General features: G+C 61.0%; 1 protein-coding gene and 1 pseudogene across 8 annotated transcripts in view; both read left to right on the top strand.

The window, feature by feature from the left end:
* Positions 1-19,060, top strand: part of PRDM15 (PR/SET domain 15) — a 57,421-nt gene that overhangs the window by 12,146 nt on the left and 26,215 nt on the right. For 5 of the 8 annotated variants that reach the window (XM_039857606.1, XM_039857605.1, XM_039857600.1 and 2 more), the window contains exons 4-13: positions 730-883; positions 2,596-2,848; positions 7,891-7,992; positions 9,706-9,927; positions 11,310-11,439; positions 12,701-12,879; positions 12,997-13,091; positions 13,381-13,468; positions 16,988-17,155; positions 18,747-18,841. In XM_039857606.1, coding sequence (XP_039713540.1) covers positions 730-883; positions 2,596-2,848; positions 7,891-7,992; positions 9,706-9,927; positions 11,310-11,439; positions 12,701-12,879; positions 12,997-13,091; positions 13,381-13,468; positions 16,988-17,155; positions 18,747-18,841 — 1,486 coding nt within the window. The remainder of the gene's footprint in view (positions 1-729; positions 884-2,595; positions 2,849-7,890; positions 7,993-9,705; positions 9,928-11,309; positions 11,440-12,700; positions 12,880-12,996; positions 13,092-13,380; positions 13,469-16,987; positions 17,156-18,746; positions 18,842-19,060) is intronic. The other 3 variants (XM_039857602.1, XM_039857604.1, XM_039857608.1) reach the window with 3 other exon arrangements.
* Positions 12,230-12,348, top strand: LOC120599154 (uncharacterized; annotated as a pseudogene).

The raw sequence follows: 19,060 nt of genomic DNA, 5'->3' as shown, positions 1-19,060 counted from the left end.
CTGGCAAAGGCTGAGTGGCTGGGGCCCCAGCCGGGGCAGACACAGGAGTCGTTTGAGCCTGGAGGAGGCGCTCTTTCCCCTGCAGCTCGGCTGCCTCGTCCGCAGGGCCCCGAAACGTTGTTGAGATCGTCACGTGTGACTGAGCACCCGGCACGTGGAGACCCTAAAATGATCTTACCGGTGCTGCTTCTAGAAGCCTCCCAGCTGGTTTCCCAGCCCCGTGATTTACTTATCTTTTCTGACCGTAACCTTCTCGAAACAGAGATTAATATTTTTGCCTAAAGCAGAGGTCTGGGGCTCTCCCTCGAACCTGCAGCGGCTTCCTGTGGCCCACGGCACTCCACTGGCACCATCAGCCCTGGCGTGGGAGCCTCCGGGACTGGGACCCTGCCGACGCCTTGGCTCACCCCGGGGTCCCAGCCACGTACCCCTCCTCCAGCGCCCCGTCCCGCCATGCTCCTAATTTACCTAAAAGGGCCTCATCCGCCCCGAAACTGGCCAGGCCAGCCTAGCTGCAGGCCCGCTCCTGGGATGCTGTGGCTCTTTCTTCCCGTGGAACTTCCTGCGTGGCACCTGGTCTCAGAGCTCTCCGCAGCGCCCCCGCTCCCCGGGACTGTGTGCCTAGCGGGGGAGCTGTCAGTCCCGTCCCTGGGTGGCGGCGGGGCCAGCTCCCCGCTCGCTGTGACCTCCTGTCCTCCGGTGCGAGTCTCTTGTTTCGTCCATTTCTAGGTCGTCCCTTCCCTCCAGCTTGGAGATCAGACGCGTGGAGGACGGAGCTGAGGGTGTGTTCGCCGTGACCCAGCTCGTCAAGCGGACGCAGTTTGGCCCCTTTGAGTCGAGGAGAGTCGCCAAGTGGGAGAAGGAATCTGCGTTTCCGCTGAAGGTAAAGGCTGTGCCCGCGGAGCCCTTGCGAGTGCTGCTGGTCCGCGGGCTTGGAAGCAGCTCTAGGTATTGGTGTTCTGCTTAATTTCCAAGAGGATGTTCATTTTTTTTTAGTTCGTTTTTTTTATACCACAAGAGCATCAAAGTTAGTAGTTAGTAATTTACAGCTTTGCAAAATCTAAGAGGCATTCAAGACGCCACCCTGACTTCCGTCGTGAGCCAGGTTGCTGTCGCAGGCTGTAGGAGGTGGGCAGTTGGGTCGTTTTGGGCGGGAACGTGTCGGTATAGCTCCGGTCACCTGTGCAGAGTGAGTGGTCCTTTGCAAGCCTCCTTCAAAGGAAGGTGTTTTGTTTGGGCAGTAACGAGACACCAGTACCAAGTTTGGCAGCTTTAAAGAGCACAGCAGACTGGGAAAGGACAGTTTTTACGTGAACTTGAGAAAGACCACGTAGCTGTAAGTTATAGGGAGGGCTTAGTAAGACCCATGGGAGCCCTAGAAGGCCAGGGACTCGGGCGTTGTTCATGGTCTGTCCCCGTGCAAGGCTTCAGAAGCACCGTGAAACAGACACGAGGATCAGGGGCTGGTCGGCCGCAGTCAGCACAGAGGTGCACTTTTCTTAGAGACCCTGACAGACCCACGTTCAGGACAGAGCTGGAAGGCGTGAGCTCAGGGTTTTGGCAGCCCTTGGGAAATCGAGCTTACAGAGCAGGTTTCCGCCACGTGGGGAGCAGGAAAGACACTGATTTGTTTACAGGGAAAGGGAAAAGTGAGGGAGGAAGGCCGTCTGATGCGAAGGAGCAGGATAGAGGGGCCCGACGCCGTGTCCCAGAAAGGCGATCGGCTGCCGTCCTTCACGGGGTGCAGGCCACACGTGGGCTTGGTCACTGTGGGCTGAGACCCAGGGCTTTGGGTCCATCTCGGGTTCTTCCAGTGACTCAGTTCTGAAGGTCTGCATCCAGCCTGAGTTGTTTTCAGCACAGGCTCAGCACTGAGCACCTGTATGCCCGGGACAGCCTCATGCCCCTTAATGCCCCCCAGAATGGGGCGCAGAGGCCCACTGGGAGCACACCGCCACCACCAGCTGAGGGTCATCAGGCATCTGGTGGCCCCCCTGCCCTCTCCCCCAGCTCCCGAGGGCTCCGTCCTCAGAGGAGGCCTCCGGCCTAGCAGCGGGGAGCCCCTGTGGGAAAAGCCCGGGGCGGGAGAAGACTTCTTCCTGCAGCGAGGAGGTACCGACTGCATCAGCGAACGGAACCCCCTGCACTTGTGTGGTTACTTTGAACTTCAAGATGTTTACGCCCCCGCCCCCTACCTGCATTTAATTCATAACCACTAGCACCGTGTTGCCGATGAGGGCGGACCGCACAGAGACCGGAAACTTGCTAAAGTCCCTGACCACACTTGGAACAGAGACAGGAGAAGAGCTCAGGTGTCCCGATGCCCACCTGCGCCAGGTGTAGAGCACAGGTGTCCCAGATCCCACCGGGTCCTGATGTGTCTGCCGCTTACCTTCGGCTGTGACCAGCCTGACCCATCTGAGACCCTTCTGACCACTGCCAGGTCCCCCCAGCCCTGGGTGGAGTAGGATTCGGCGCCCGATGTGGCACCGTCTGGGCCGGCCGCTCAGCACACCCCCGCCCCGCCCCCGCGCGCTGACACGCAGACCTGCAGTAACCAGCCCCTCCTGGCCCCGCGGCGGGCGTGCCCCCCAGGTATTCCAGAAGGACGGGCACCCCGTGTGCTTCGACACCTCTAACGAGGATGACTGCAACTGGATGATGTTGGTGCGGCCGGCGCTGGCGCCCGAGCACCAGAACCTGACGGCCTTCCAGCACGGCAGCGACGTGTACTTCACCACGTCGCGGGACATCCCGCCCGGCACCGAGCTGCGCGTCTGGTACGCCGCCTTCTACGCCAAGAAGATGGACAAGCCCATGCTGAAGCAGGCCTGCCCTGGTGTCCACGGTATGCGCCTGCCTCACTGTGGGGCGCTGGGCCCCTTGGCCGCGTGTGGGCGAGCCAGCTGCACAGGGTGAGCGGGGGGGTGGCCTTGACCCCACGTGCTGGGCCTGCTCTGCTCCTCATAAAGGCGGCTGACAGACGGTGAGCAGAGCTCGCCCTCGCTGGGAGGACGTGCACCCCCCAGCTCTGCCGCAGTGAACCCCACGCTTGGACAGGGAGCTGCCCGCAGGGCCCTCCACGCGGCTTATCTGCCAGGTCCTCCGAGGTTGGGTACTGTTCCTGGTTTTGGGCCGAGGACGCGGAGCACAGAGAGGGTGAGGAGCCTGCCCAGGCCACAGTGCACGTGGAGGGCTCTGCCTCCGGGGACATGCTGGCCACCTTGCAGCCACCTTGAGGACTTGAGGTGTGTGCACATGTGTGCGTGTGAGTGCGAGTATGTGTGTGTGCGTGTGAGTGCATGCACGTGCGCGTACATGCATGTTTGAGTGTGCACGAGTGTGCGTGTGTGCATGTGTGTATGTGTGTGTGTGTGTGTGTGTGTGTGTATGCACGTGTGCATGTATGTGTGTGTGAGTGTGTACATGCGCTCGTTCAGAGACAGCCCTGACGAAGGTCGTGTGCAGTCGGCCCAAACCCGACGTCCAGTTGGAACGAGGGTGCGTCCCACTGCCAGGTGCAGGCGTCACTTCATGAGGGGCCCAGTGAGTTACGTCTTCCCCACCCGTGGGCCTTGGGGTGCAGGTCCTGGCCGCAATTCCGAAGGACCCCGTGAGAGTGCTGCCACTGGACGTCCTAGCTTGTTGGGGTGGCGCCTCGCTGTGCTCGGCCCAATGCTGTTGGGCACATGGATTCTGTGTGGCCACGAAGATTATTTTCTGTGACGCCCCCGAACGCCAGGATTCTGACGGGCGGGGGGCTTCCTTTCTGTTATGAATGCACCGTGACACGGAACAGCGCTGGGGCCCGCACGGTGCGGAAGGCTCTGTCTTGTGTGCTCACGCGGCTGGGGTTTGCGAGCTGCCCGGGGTGGCCGCCCAGCAGCGTGTGACACGGGGCTCTGTGAGGCAGCACGAATGGGTTGCTGACAGAAATGGGTTGTCTCAGTTCAGGAGGCCAAAGCGTGGGCAGGGCTGCTTCCTTCCGGGGGCTCTGAGGGAGAACCCCTTCCAGCCTGTGTCGCAGCTTGTGCTGCTGCTGACAGCCCTTGGTGTCCTTGGCTTGTGGCCGCGCCGCTCCAATCCCTGCCTGTGTGTTCACACGCCTCCTCCCTGTTTCTGTGTTCCCTTGTTATGAGGACACCCGTCACTGGATCTGGGACCCACCCAGATCAGCCTGAGCTCCCCGTCCCTTGATGACATCTGCAGAGGCCCTGCCCAAAACTTCCAGGCAGACCTGAACGTGGGGGCCACTCCTCAGCTCACTGCAGGCCTGGCGGGTGGGGGGGGGTGCCTTGGGGAGCCCCTGGGAGTGGTCTAATGGCAGTGGACGTTAAAGGACGCTTGGCAGCGGGGGCCTGACCCCTCCACAGAGATTGTCACAAGGGGAGAAACTCCCTATCTTATTTCGATAGTGAAGCAGACAAAATTTGGAGACTGACAGCTCTCTCAGGCTGCTCTAGCTCCGCCCTCCATGGTTTTTGGAACCAGGCTCCTGGGCTGGCCCCGAGGGGGGCTCCTGCAGCGTTGCCCCGTTGGGGCATGGTCAGGTGTCACTCCTCAGCCTGCTGCACTGGCCTTGCTGCCGTCCAAGGTCGCCGAGCTCTTCCTGACTCATGTTCTGTCCCCGATTCCTTACGGCCCGGGCGGCTGCCGCCTCGTGTGCCTTGGGACCAGCCCAGGCGGCACATTGGGATCTGGCTCGTCAGAGGCAGACCTTCAGGCTTCCGAGGCTGGAGACACGGGGTGGTTCCGCTGGAACAACCAGCCAGGCTGAAAGGCATGGTCACTCCCAACAAGTTTTCGAATTAGGAAAATAAGTAAGCAATTTAGGTATTCTAAAATTTTAGAAATACTTGCCGTGGTTTTGTTTTGGGACAAATGGCAGTCGAGTATGGCTTGGCAGCGCAGTGGGAGTTACTGGCTGCCGTTGCCCCGTTGGTGAGTCGGCTCCCTCATTTCCGTTTTCCCGCCGAGCGGTCCTTAAGCCCTGGCAGCGCTGCTAGTTCTCGGGTCGGCCTTTCTCCTGGGGTCCGAGGTCACGTCTGCCTCCGTGGCCCGGGGCCGGCTGGTGAAACTGCGACATGGCAGCTGCACCAGGCCTCCGCACGCTGCTTCCCCTGCCCTGGCCTCCTGCCGGCCCCTTCCCAAAGCCGGTCCTTCCCGAGTCTCCAGAAGCCCCTTCCCGACACAGCGGAGCTTCTGGAGCCTGCTCCAGCCCTGCCTGGCCCAGCGCAGTCTCTGTGTGTCGAACGCTGACCCCGCTGAAACCATTTGCCGGCAGACTGGCACTGCCTGCTGCCTAGAAACTGGAGTCGATGATGGGACCACCGAGGAGAGGCCTCGACCCACAGAAGCCGGCCCTGCGCATGCTTCTGATGCTCCAGGTCCCACAGGCGGCTGGTGGCCTCAGCTCTCCTCAGCGACAAGGCCTCTCCCTGCGTCTGGACGGTCCGGGAGACCACCACCACGATGGCAGCAGGAAGGGGGTCATCACCACTCTTTGGCCCAGTGTGGGTGGAGCAGAGCACGGTGAATGTTCTAGAAGAGTCGTGCGGGGGACTAACGGACAGGGGCGGGCTTGCCGCGGGTCCTTCAGTCTTTGCGGTGAGCCCAGACTCCGGCCGTGCAATTCCCTTTCCGACACGCTTCGACCGTGCGTCTTTGTCGTAGAAACTGGCCCATTTGCACATTGGCCGAGCTGAGCTCTGAATACACAGAAAAGTGGTTTCGACCTGGGGAGCAGTGAGCCGCTCCTTCAAAAAATCACTTTGTTCATATTTTTTTCTAATCTCGCTCGTCCCTGAGCTCACGTGGCATTGGTGGTCTCTCTTTATGCACATCTGGGCCCGTTGGCGGAGGGTGGGGGAGGCCCACGCGGCGTAACGGGGCTCGTGCGCGGGGTTTGGCATCGGCTGTCAGCACCAGACTCTAACAGTGAAAAGGGTAAAATGTACACACATTGCACGACCTCGGGGAAAGCATTTGAAGTCACGGAGAAGGTCGCCGTGTCAAACTCGCGCTTTGTGATGCTGCGTTTGAAATCGGCACCGTCGACCTGCGTTTCCGTACGATGAAGCTCACCAGATTTAGGGGTGCCGTCGGAGAGCCGCTGCGTGGGCTCCCCACAGTCAGGACGCGGAACGTGCTCCCCGGCGAGCTCTCGCCAGCTGTGCGCCCCGTGCCCTGGGATCCAGCAGGCGCCTTTGCACCCTGCGGCTCTGCCGCGCGTCCTGGAGCCGTGCGTTCTCACGGCCCAGGTTTCGGTTCCGTCGCTCGCTTGGAGTCCCCCGCGCACTCTCCGCCTCCCGCCCCATCGTCCGCGTCTGCGCCGCGGCGGCGTTGCACGGCTGTGGGGCTCGCGTTCTGTGTAGACCCCTCTTTTTTGCCGGATATGTAAGAGATTGCCAATCGAGAATTGCTTTCTGATTGTTGGCCATTTTTACTTATCTTGTAAAGATAGTTTTTGGAAAATAGGGCACTGTTCTCAAAAGGACACGACACGTCTGGTTCATCCTGGTGACTGAGCATCGGAGCACTGGGCGAGGAAAAGGCTTTGAACTCGCATTCAGTGGGGTGGGGACCTTATCACCAGAGATAGCAGCTCATTCTGACAAGACGTTGCCTGACTCACAGGTGTCGGCTTCCGGCCAGCCCGGTCCTCACCCTCCTTTTCTGTCTGGGGCTCTCCCGTGAGGTGCTTCCCCCGGGGGACCACGTGTGTTTGGGACAGCGAGGGAGGGGCTGGGGTTCGTCTCTGACTCCCGTTCGATCCCAGTCCGATATTCTTATTCTTAAAGCAGCGATCCGCAGAGGGCGCGTGCACAGAGCAGGGGCCAGCTGGGAGGGGACGGCCCGTCGTCGTACCCTGCTTCCCGTGGCGCTTGCTCCCGACAGAAATTTCACGTTGCATCTGTGCGTCTTCCTTGTTATCTTACGAGGACTCAGAAGACGCACGCGAATGCCTGGAACCGGTCGCATCTTTTTTCTTCTAATCGTTGCCTCCTTGTTGCTGGTTTTTGGTACGAGTTCAGTGCATACTTTCCGCCGATAGCGAATGCGTGTGCAGTCACGATGCCAGCTGTTTTTCTCAAAGACCCGGGAGCTTGCTGTGCGAGTGGTCCCTGAGGTGCGGCGACAGGGCATATGTGTCCCCACGGGCCGTGGAAGTGGTGCTGAGGGCCGAGCTGGGTGCCTCCCCGCGTCAGGCCCCACTGCGTCCCCCTCAGACAGGCGTCCCTGTGTCCCCCTCCTTTAACTCCAGGGGGCCTGCACTGAGAGGGCTGGGCACTGCCCTGGGCAACAGCCACCTGCCCCGGGCGGCTATTTAAGTCTAAATTCGAATTAAGTAGAATTAAAAATTCAGTTCCTCCGGGGCATTGGTGCATGTGGTCAGCCGGGACAGCACAGGAGGTGTCTGTCACTGCGCAGCGTCCGCCGGACCACACTGGGGTGGAGCCACGGCCACACTGGACTCAGGGCACACTGGCTGGCTGTTTGGGGTCCCACTGTCACTTGCTGTGTGAGCCTATGAGAGACGGAGGAATTCGATTTCGTCTCAAGGATGCACTTTTTTCCCGAAGTCGTATGATGTGCCTGTCCCACCGGACTGGCTTCTTGAAGCAAGTCACGTTTGTGTGACCGGAGTCAGACCCCGCATCAGGCTGCTGCGGCGCCACCTGCCTGTGCTCAGTCTCCTCTCCCGTGAAATGGGGACAGTCACGAGGACCGAATGAGTCCATGCGCCACACTGGGGACAGGGCTCGGGACAATGGAAGTGTGCCTGAGCATCCGCTGTTGTCACCGTCAGCTTCGAGGACAGGCGTCTCAAGCTGAGCCTTCACGGGTGGAGGAGCTGCTGGGGTCACCTTTTTCTCCTCTCTTTGGAAGCTGCAGGCACCTCAGAAAGCGGCGCCCCCGCGGAGGCGGAGCCCAGCCAGTGGGCGTGTAAAGTGTGCTCCGCCGCCTTCCTGGAGCTGCAGCCCCTGAATGGTAAGGGGTGTGCCCGGTCGGGTCGGTGTGCCAGGTGTGTGCACTCCTGGGGCGCCCTCGCTCCGCTTTGGGTCCGTTTCAGTCAGGACACGTGGCTGTCACGGTGCTCCTGGCTTCGTGCGCACCTGAGCCGTGTCTCCCGGGCTGCGTGTGTGGGGGACCCGGGCCCTCCGCACAGGGTTTACTCCTTGTCCCGGAGTCCCCTCTGTGTGTGTGGCCCCGCGGGCTCGGTCCTCAGCAGAGCCTCACGGTCGGGGGTGAGGGGTCTCTCTCTTACCTGGTCTCGCAAGTGTTTTCAGCCCATCGTTAGCGCGTCCTGTGGCCGCCCTGTCCACCTTCCTGTGACCTGCATCACGTTGTTCGCTTTCTAATTCTCTTTCCTCGTGAGCTCTTTGAGGGCCCTCACCCGGCACAGCGTCCCTGAGTAAGGGACAGATGGAGACACAACAGCCACTTCACACGAATGCCTGTTGGGCCACCGAGGCTCCACAGTGGGAAGAATCAGTCCTTGGCCCCAGTGTGACACGGGTGCCTCCCGGCAGTCGAGCGCCTGGTCCCCGTCCTCTCACGGCCCTCCCCCTTAGTCCCCCCGGTGCCGGGGATGCAGCTGCTGGGGGCGTGGCCGCTCCTGACCCCTGCGCCGCCGCGGCCCGTCCGCGCTCCGTGCCTCGTCCAGCTGCCTTGTCTGGAGGTCCCTGAGGCGTCCACTTGGAAATAAAGGGGTTTTTTTGTTAATTTTATGCAGTGCTGTTACAGTCAGTTTTGTTTATCATGAGTTGGATAATTCTCACCCCTCCTTAGACGTTCCAGTCTGAGGTCCCGTTATCTGTTCCGTGTAGGAAAATTAGCAAATACGAATGACCTTAGGAACATGGCGGCGCCTGGGACGCCGCCGTCTGGAGAGGACCGTGCAGCTGGTGTGCCGAGTCCTCCCGTTTCCTTTGCACACGCGTGTGCACGTGCTTTCCGGTCAGCTTTTACAAAACCGTGTGTGGCGAACCTGCCCTGCTCTTGTCACCTAAATGATTTTTACCCCATTTCCCGTTTGCCCCAAGAATACTCGCCGAGGCGCTTGTGGCTGCAGCGTTTACCCTGAGAAAACTAGTGGTCAGTCCTAACCTGACCCCTAAAGTTTGCCACAAAATGTCTCACTTTTATTATTACTTTGGTATTGCTCTCGTATGTTGATGGTCTTTGGCAACAAATGACATCACTCTATTCATAGCATTCTGTTTTTAGTAGTGGTATTTCCATATACAAAATACAGTGACTCTCCTCGCTGAAAACGTCAAATCCTAGAAAACGTCGCGCTCCTACGTGTGCCGGGAACATGGTTCTCTAACGGTCGCCACAGACTCATCCGGTGAATCGGATTTATGTGCACGTTCCTGTTACGTTAGGATTAGAAACCAGTTCTGTTTAGAAATAACTCCAAGAACAGTTTTTAAGTTTTATTTTCACACTGAAAACCAGCAGATTTGTTTCAGCCTCAAAAAGTTTGTTTATGTAAAATTAAAATAACATGGCACTTGTTTTTGTAAACGGGAAATGGGTTCACATAGCAGTCGCTTTTGGTGCAGTGGGATCGCTTTATCAGAAGCAGTGGAGGCAAAGTTTATTTATACTATTAGCAAATGCAATTGAAAGCACACAGCAGGCGGGAGCAGACACATCGCTTCCTGCCGCCCTGTGCATGGCCTCCCTGTCCTGCAGAGCACCTGTTGGGTCACCTGGAACAAACCAAGAGCCTTGCCCCGGCCAGCCAGCACGAAGGGGCTCCCGAGAAGGAGCCAGACGTGTCCCGCGGGGCGTCTCCCTCCGTTCCCAAGAGCGTGGGCGCCTCCAAAGAGCAGAAGAAGCCTCGCAGGGGGAGAAAACCCAGGGTGTCCAAACCGGAGCAGCCCCTGGTCGTCATCGAAGGCCAGGAGCCGGCAGGTGAGGGGCAGCAGGTGAGGGGCGGGCCTGGGAGATGAGGGGGGACCCGTGGCCATGTCACCTGTCACTTCCCACCTCCACGTGGGGCTCGAAAACTCAGCCCACGCGGAGGCAGAATCCAAGCCCGGCTGTTTTTCTGTAAATCAGCTCTTGGGGAAGATTCAATTCACAGGTGATACGATCTGCACTGCAAAGCGTGCAGGCCGGGAGCTCGGACAGGGGAGTCCGCCTGCGTAACAGCGCCCCGTCGGACAGAGAAGGTGCCGCTCCGCCAGCCACTCCCCTCCCCTCGCGTGGGTCCGTCTCGCCCGCCCTGGGAGTGGCCATGGTCGGCGCTCCTTGCGTGTCCGATGTCCCGCATCCGGGGCGACTCGTCCACGTGGGGCTCCGGCCACGCCGCCTCCACTGCGGCCGAGCAGTGTTGGTCACTGCGAACAGCTCACTCACTGTCCACTCCCTGTCCCCCGTGGGTGGGCGTGCAGCTTGTTTCCGGCCACGGCTGGCACGCATTCCCTGATGACACAGTGTCCTCGGCTGAGTTCGGAGGGACGTGGGAGCCACATTCTGGGCGCGTGGCCCGGGTCCTCACCACCTTCGTCACCACTGAGCGGTTTTCTCTCTGCTGCTCGTGTGTGCCGGGATTCGAGAATCAGAGGGACGGTCTTCACGTGGCAGTCCCAGCTTCGCCCTGTCCTGCCCCCGTGCGCCACCGGCTCGCAGTCTGCTCTGCGGATCGGACCGGCGGGCCGGCGGCTTAGCCTTCCCGGGCAGCCGGCTCCCCGGGGGGCGGAGAGCTCAGAAGGGGCCGTGTCACTTAGCGGTTATTGCAGCAGGAGGATGCCCAGAGGCAGAGTGGAGGACCAGTGCTCAGTGTGTCTGTCCGGTCTTCCCACGTTCCCACGTTCCACGTCCACAGGTCCAGGCCCGGTCCCCGCCACTGTCATTCCTTGGGACTTAACTCGAGCAGAGCAGTTCTCTGCTTTCGATCACCCTCGAGATGGCCAGTCTGATTAGAGAATTAATATTTTTGAGCCTTTGTCACAACTGATTTAGTAAGCTGTAAGATCCCCGCCATGGATCAAAGTGTTTCGGTTTTGATTGGTGTGCAGAGGGATGGAAATAACGTATGACTGCAGTGGTTTTAGAGAAGAATCACAGCTTATAACTAGGGTGTGACTTAAGAACCGTTTTGTTTTTCTGTCTACACAGGTAAATATGTGGATTCTGAAACTGCTGGTTTTACTTCCTTTTCCCCTGTGTAAACCTTGCAGTCCGAGTCTCCATCTGCGCCTGGCTGTGGTCCTCTTTGGTGTCCTCTTGGTTGGGTTGTGTTCTGTCCTCTGCCCTGGTGATGACACAGTGATGTCCCATCCTGTCCACAGAGCAAGTGGCGGAGATCATCACCGAGGTGCCACCAGACGAGCCTCTGACGGCCGCCCCAGACGAGCGCATCATGGAGCTGGTTTTGGGGAAGCTGGCCACCACCACCAGCGACGCCGGTTCTCTGCAGAAGTACGTCTTGCCACAGCGCCCAGGGCGAAGGCGCCGGTGGCAGCGAGTCCATTCGGGGGCAGGGGCGGGCGCCTCCCTGTAGGAAGGGCTCATGGGGGTCGTCTCTCCTGAAGGGCGACGGACGGGCTTGAGAAGTGGCAGGAATGTGGTGGACCCGGGAGTTTAATGGCGTGTCCACTATGAAGACAGTTAGAAAAGTTTTTATTGTGCTAAAACATACATAGCATGAAATTTGCCATCTTAACCGTTTATCGGCTGAGCACATTCACATCGCTGTGCAGCCTCATGAGCGTCCCTCTCCAGGACCTCTCCATCTCCCCAGACTGACCTCTGTGCCCATCGCCCGCCCCCGGCCCCATCCCCACCACCTGCTTTTTGTCCCTGCTGACCTCCGTGAGGGAGCCGGGCCTCCAGGCACCTAAGTGGTCGTTCAGCATGAACCTATTTGCAGCCGGCTGGTGTCCCTGAGCATAGTGTCCTCGAGGCGCATCCGTGCTGCAGACGGTGTCGAGCATCCTTCCGTGTCAAGGCCGGATGCTGTCCCATCACACGCGTAGACCACCTGTGTGTCTTTGTGTCCACAGTGGGCATTGTGTCTCTCCGGCCTGTTAGCTGTTATAAGTAACGCTGCTAAGAGGAAGCAGCTTTGTACTCGAATTTCTGTAAATTTAATGCCTTATTCTTTAACTTTTTTGTGAACAAAGAAAATGTTTTTATTTTATTGCTATTCTGGGGTAATTTTTGCCCTGGAGCCGAATAAGCTGAACAAATTTTAAAAACTCAGTTCAGGGTCTACGGCCGTGCCACCCCGAATGCGTCCAGTCTCATGTGATCTCGGAAGCTCAGCAGGGTCAGGCCTGGTTAGTACTTGGATGGGAGACCACCTAGGAAGACCAGGGGCTGTAGGTGTGAAAAATAAAAAAAAATAAATAAAAAAACAGTTCAGGGGAAATAGGAAACGGAGGAGAGGCCGGTGCGCACGTGGTCCTCTGGCCGAAGCGCAGGCCGGGCCGCGGGCCTCTGCGTCCAGGGTCAAGGCGGGAGGGCATGAGGCTGGGGTGCAGAAAGCCGCCTGTGCCCTTGCTCGTGCACGGTGCCCGTCCCATGGACGCCCCTGAGCCCGGGTGCCGCTGGGCTCGTCCCTCATCTCCCATGGAGCCCGGACGATTCGGAAGAAGGTCTTTCCTCGATGGTGGCAGCCTTGGACTTGCCCCGTGACCCGTCTCCCCCGTCTTACGGCGTTGCTTGTCTAACCGGGCAGGTTCCCCCATCATCAGGGCAGCAGCCTCGCCCTCAAGAGGAGTCTGGTTCTCTCCGGCCGCCACGGCGCCCGGCGGAAGCTCAGGCAGCGGGGGGACCACCGGCGGGCGCACCAGTGCGGCATCTGCAGCAAGGTCTTCCAGAACAGCAGCAACCTGAGCAGGCACGTGCGCTCGCACGGTGAGTCCCGGGGCAGCCAGCACCCAGCGTCGGCGTCCCCAGGGGCCGCCCTGCGCCCCCGCTGGCGGCAGCTTGTGCCTGCAGTGCTGAGTCAGCTGTCTGCTGGTCGCCTCCTAGGTGACAAGCTGTTCAAGTGTGAGGAGTGTGCGAAGCTGTTCAGCCGCAAGGAGAGTCTGAAGCAGCACGTCTCCTACAAGCACAGCCGGAACGAGGTGGGCGGCCCGCGCGGAGCAGTCACGACGGGCGGGGCGAGGGGACAGGAGAGAGCCAGGCGGCCACGGTGGCAGGCCAGGTGCCGACAGGGTGGCGGGGGGGCGCCGTGGGCACTGGTGTTGCCGGGTATGGGGTCCCTCCTGGGCACCCGGGCGGGAAGAGTGAATGTCGCTGTCCCCGAGCCAAGCGGGAGACCGGTAGAGAAACACGTAAACCACGCACACGCGGGCGCCGCCACAATGGCCCCCGGGGACCCGGCCACCCCCACTGACGGCCGCCCTCCGCCAGGTGGACGGAGAGTACAGGTTCCGGTGCGGCACCTGTGAGAAGACCTTCCGCATCGAGAGCGCGCTGGAGTTCCACAACTGCCGGACAGGTGAGCGGCCGCCGTGTCGTTCGGGCGCAGTGGCCACCGCCAGGCTGAGGGTGAGCGTGGGGGTCACGGCCTCGCCCTCGGCCTCCCTCCATTCGCTCGGCTGCCCTGCGGCCTCTGGCGAGTGCAGGACGCGGAGGGGACCTTGCCGAGTCTCAGCCTGGCGGCTTGCTTGCTGGTGTTCTCCAGCCAGCACTTCGGGGGCCCCTCCTTTCACCCTAAGTGCTGGGTTTGTCCTGGGACCGGGTGAGGAGCGAAGGGGCGTGGTGCCTGGAGGAGCGAGGCCTCTGCCCACTTGGCGGAGGGCCGTCTGGAACCTTAGCTTTCTGCTGCCGGGCAGCAGGCTGGCTTGCCCAGGCCGTTTGTCGTGAGCCTGCTTCTGCCTGCCTGTCGCCACGTGACGTGGAACCTGCTTTGCTTGTGTGTGGTCAGATGCGGGTGTGCTCTGACCATGCTGGGCGCTGCCTCTGGCGACTTCGCAGCTGGCAGGCGCGCATGGTGAAGAAATCCCCAGCACAGCAGGGAGGCAGTGTCACAGGAGCCGCGGTGGGGGAAGCCCCTTCCCCCCAGCACCCCGTCCCGCTCTCCCCATGCTCCTGGGTGTTCTCCCTTTCCGGGAGCCCGTCGGCTTAGAGACCCGCCTGGTTAGCCTTCGGTACTGAGCCCTTTCCTGCTGCACACGCCCCCTCCCCTGCCCCCCGGGCACCTCACTTGCATCTCTGTGCTGGTTCTTGCTCAGCTGGTCTCTGGGGAACCTGAACCTGAACCGGCCAAATCTTCGCGGCCCCGCCTCCCGCAGCCAGCGCCCGTCCGCAGCCTCTGTCTCCTCCTTTTGTTTGGTTCTTTTGTTCGCTCGTTCTGCTTTGACGGCTCCTGCCTGAAACCATGGCTTGTGACTTCCATCCCTGGCGGGGCTTTTCCGAGTGGCAGGTTAGTCTCGTTTCACCTGAGCTCCAGCTGCTTTGCAGCGTCCATGTTCATGGCCTGAGGGGCCTCAGGAGCCTTCCGACGAAGGCCGTGTGCCGCAGCACCTGCATTCTAGCCCTGCACCCCGGCACCCCCCAAACCTGGGGCGGATCCTCCCAGCGGTGTCCAGTGCTGAACTCGCGGAGAGCCGCAGCCGGGGTCGGCGACCAGCGTCAGATGATGCCCCGTGTGGCCGCTCGTGGGCCTGCACGAGTGCAGGGACCAGATGGCAGAGCAGCTGTGGCACCCTGTCCCGTCCTGTCCTGTCGGTGAGGCCGACCCAGGGGCGAGCAGAGACGTCGTTCTCTTTCACTGTTTCTCTGGAGGGGAACGGAGCAGGAGGTAGCGCATCAGCCGCAGCGGCTCCACGGCTGCGGACAGGCCAGGCCCTCGTCCTGGTTACACAAAGTAACAGCGACAGCAGTAGAGAAGCACTTTGTTCTCCTGAGGTGCTCTCGTTCCAGAGGTTGGAAGTCTTGGATGGCACACGTGGATGCGGAGCTCGTTCGCTTGCCGTGGCGTTTGCGTGCTGTACGCTTCGTGTGGTTTTCACGCTGAGAACGTGTCTCAGCAGACGGCTGACGCGGGAGTTTGTGTGACTGGGGGAGCAGCTGGGACGCGTGGTCTGATGGGTGTTTCTCCAGCTTCCCCTCAGCGATGCCTGTCCTGGGCCTGACAGGGCGCTGCTGCAGCTCCTCCGAGTGGTCCCCGTACTGCCCTTGACCATCGGGCTGCGCTAGCGAACAGCAGAGGGTCAATTCCAGGCCTTTGGGCGAAACAGTGCTCAGGTCCCGTGCAGCCTGGCTTCCCCGGGAACCCCCCGCCCCTGTCTGATCGCTCGGCGACCCCGTGCCCACGCCTCTGCCGGAACCCAAGGACTGGGCGCATGCTGGTTGCTGCGTTTTAGCGAAACGCGGGTGCTGGCCTCAGGGCAGCAGTGTCGTTGGCGGGAGGTGGTCGTGGGGACCACACGCTGTCTGCATTCGTGTGGACGCCACAGCAGAGAAGCCACCCGGTGTGAGGGGCTGGTCCCGGACAGCTGTGCTCCAGCTCCCCCACCGGGCAGGGGCTGCAGCTGGGCCGGAGTAAGGTTAAAGGGATTTGTCGCCATGGGCCGGGAGGGACTCGGAGAGAAAGCTAAAGCCCAGGGGCACACCACACCTCCCAGGGCGGCAGGCCCCAGGGCTAGTGGGGCACCTGCCCGGAGGGAGGCTCACCAGGGCAGTGGTTTGGCAGGCCCAGGGTGGGCGGGGTCTTTGTGATTTGATGGAACAACCCCCTTCACAAAGCAAGCCGGCAGATGCCCTTGGCTCTGGCGGTCCACCCCTAAGAAGCCTCGCTAAGGGAACGTAGCAGAAAGAAGGAGAAGGCTACATTACTGACGATCACAAAATTACCCACGATTTCAAAAGTAACGAAGTAAATAGTGTAATGGAACTCGGTGGAACGTCACAAAGCCACGAAGCCACGAAGGGCGGCATGAGCACGTCGTGTAACGAAGACACGTCCTGCACATGTGTGGACGCGTGGACGGGGTCATGTGGGTGCATCTGAGCTGCACGTCTGGGTCACCAGAGCACTACCGAGGCCTGAGCTCCCTGGGACATTTTGGTCACAAGTGGCTGTGTTTGGGGGGGAGGTGTTACCGGCCTGATGGGTGGGGAACAGGGTTCTGCAGAACACCCACAGTGCCCAGGATGGCCCCACAGTGACAGGTCTGGCTGAGACGCTGGACACAGGGGTCCTTGCACGCACCCCAGGGATTCTGTTGTGCAGCAGAGTCATAGAAACGGCAGGTTTGCGTGCGGCCTCAGGCATTTGTGAGCTGGGAGCCGGGCCAGTGGGCTGGAGTCCAGGGCCCAGAAACGAGACCCGGTGTGTCCCGAGGCCCTTGCTCTGCAGGGGGACGCACACTGTGACCCACACTGTCGTGCCCACCTGCACGGGGACACGGACGGGAGTAGTTCTGGGGTTCCACTGCAGGGCAGCTGTGGGCAGCGTGGACTGCCTTCTGGGGCTTGTGTAGGTGACACGTGTCCTGGCAGGAGCAAAGTGGGCGTGGAGGGGCAGGGGTGCGGGAGGGGGGAAGGCTGAAGATGATGGGGGGTGAGGGGCAGGGCAGGGGGACAAACAGGCCAGGCACTGGCCTCTGGTTTGGGGGCGAGGCCCTGAGACCCCCTGAACCAAGGGGAGAGGCCGGGGGTTCGGGCGGAGACCGGCAGCTGGAGCGGTGCCGATGCTGTGCGGACGTCCTGGGCACCTGGAGGGAGGGCGGGGTGGGGACTGTCGGGCCGGGCAGAGCAGGTGGGTTCCCTGTGAGGGATCAGCGAGTGCCTGGGAGGTAGAGGTGCGGGGGGCAGAAGGAGGAGCCCCGTGCTTGCTTCTCATGGTGAGAACAAGCCGCTCCAGCTGGTGCTTGGGCCGAAGCTACCACAGTGCAGGTGACGCTGCTTCCTCCGCGTGGCCCCCGGTGCCGTTCCCGCGGCCACGGTGTGCAGCCCGCATCCAACGCCACTGACCCGCGAGTCGCTGTGTGTTTGCTTGTTTCCTGGACAGACGACAAGACCTTCCAGTGCGAGATGTGTTTCAGATTCTTCTCCACCAACAGTAACCTTTCCAAGCACAAGAAGAAGCACGGGGACAAGAAGTTCGCCTGCGAAGTCTGCAACAAGATGTTCTACCGCAAGGACGTCATGCTGGACCACCAGCGGAGGCACCTGGAAGGTGAGCGCAGCTGCCTGCGGGAGGAGCCCCGGGGGGCGGGCGCTGTCCGGGAGCTCAGCTCAGGCCCAGCCTGCGGATCAGTGCTGCGGACAGTCGGGAACGCCCCGCGTCCCAGCGGGGAAAGTTAAGGAAGCCAGAGTCTTTACAGTGACCGTCACGCAGGCATCAAAAGCCTTTTTTCTCAGAGTTGTCTAACATCACGGGAAGGCGCTCTCGCTGTGACAGAGCAGGCGGAGAGGGTGTGAGATCGCACAGGGGTGCGCAGTGCTCGCTGTGACAGAGCAGGCGGGGAGGGTATGAGGGTGTGAGATCGCGCAGGGGTGCGCGTCCAGCCGTGTGCATGGAGCAGAGCGCTCCGGGCTGGTGCTTTGCCTGCTCTTTCCCAAGGCCATGCCATTTGCGGCAGGCTTGGGCACGGGCGCTGCCCGTCCACGTGGTGGGTCTCAGAGGTCAGGGGCAAGAGCAAGATGGACTTCAGTGCCGCCAGCGGCGGGGTGAGGGCTGTGACAGGACTGGAAGCGAGGTGTGGGGCGGACCCCGGGCTGTGCCCCACACGTGTGTGTGCACACGTGGCGCCCTCTGCTGCTTCCTCTGGTCGGCTGGGAGGGGCGCGCAGGGCCTCACGAGCCCATTGGCGACCGGGTGGCCTGGGGCGCGCTGCCGAGCCTCAGCTCCCTCACCGTGCCGCGCCCTTCGGCCGGCCGGCGGTGCAACCAGACCCTGCTCGAAAGTCCCCGGCGGGGCCTGGACCTGGCTTTCGTTTTGCAGCTGTATCTTGCGTTTTGCCACTGACACGCGGCTCAGACCGCTTCCCGCCGGCACGCGTGGATGCTGCCGCGCCGTTTCGTGGTTTCCCCTCGCGCCGCAGCGTGGCGTAAGCCCCGCCCAGACCTGGCGCACGGGCTCCGGGGGCCCTGCAGAGCCGCGTCTTTGTCCCCTGCCCAGCCTTCTGGGTGTTCCTTTGGACCCCACGTTCGCTCCGTGTTACGCAGGGTGCTCCGGAGCAGGTCGGCCGTGTAGAAAGATCCCGGGACGAGGACGACGTCTCTCTTTTGTTCTCAGATAACCTCTTTCACGCAAACTTCTAAACGTTTATTTTGATCTCAATCGTGAACAATTACGCCTCGTAACCATAAAGATTTATCATCATCTGACTTTGTATCTTGCTCCCGATTCAACTGATTTAATTTGCAGGATGAACATTAGCTTCCTTTCCATAAAAACACCCGCCTACATGAAGCCGTCCCCTGCAGCCCTGCCTTTCCCCTGAGCCTGCAGGTTGGGCGCAGACACCTTCGCTAGCAGAAGCTCCTTGTCCCTCGTCCGCGTCGCAAACGGAGAGCACGTGCCGCCCTCACGTTTCCCGAGGGAGCGGATGCGAGCGCCACGTCACCGGCGGGCGCGTGTAGAGCATGCCCTCCTCTCCCCGGGGCCCGTGTCGGCGCCGATGCCCGCGCATGCCCATGCAAGGCCACCGGCCACTCACTGTCCCCCGCCGTGGGCGTCTGCCCCCTTCCGCTGGAAGGAACGTCGGGCCGGCGCACAGCGGTCGTGCGCACTCACTCTCTCGCTGGGCGGGTGGGGATTTCAGGGGTCAGGCGGGTGAAGAGAGAAGACCTGGAGGCCAGCGGCGAGAACCTGGTCCGTTACAAGAAGGAGCCGTCGGGGTGCCCTGTGTGTGGCAAGGTAACACCCCACGCCCCGTCCTGGGTCTGAAACACAAAGCATGGCGTTCCCTTAAGCTAGAGCTCAGCTCTGCCTGCCGAGTATCTGGGGGGACGGTTCAGGGTGAAGCGGATATCTGGGTTGTCAGCTTCCGTGTCCACTCGTTGGTACCTGTGTCATTTTGGTCTCTCTTGCTGTCGAGCTCGGTCTCCAGTGAATGACCTTAGAAATAAGTGTTTC

This window comes from Pteropus medius, unplaced genomic scaffold (assembly GCF_902729225.1).
Source record: "Pteropus medius unplaced genomic scaffold, Ma_sr-lr_union100, whole genome shotgun sequence".
Classification (NCBI taxonomy): Eukaryota; Metazoa; Chordata; class Mammalia; order Chiroptera; family Pteropodidae; genus Pteropus; species Pteropus medius.
This window is presented reverse-complemented; position numbering and strand designations above follow the sequence as displayed.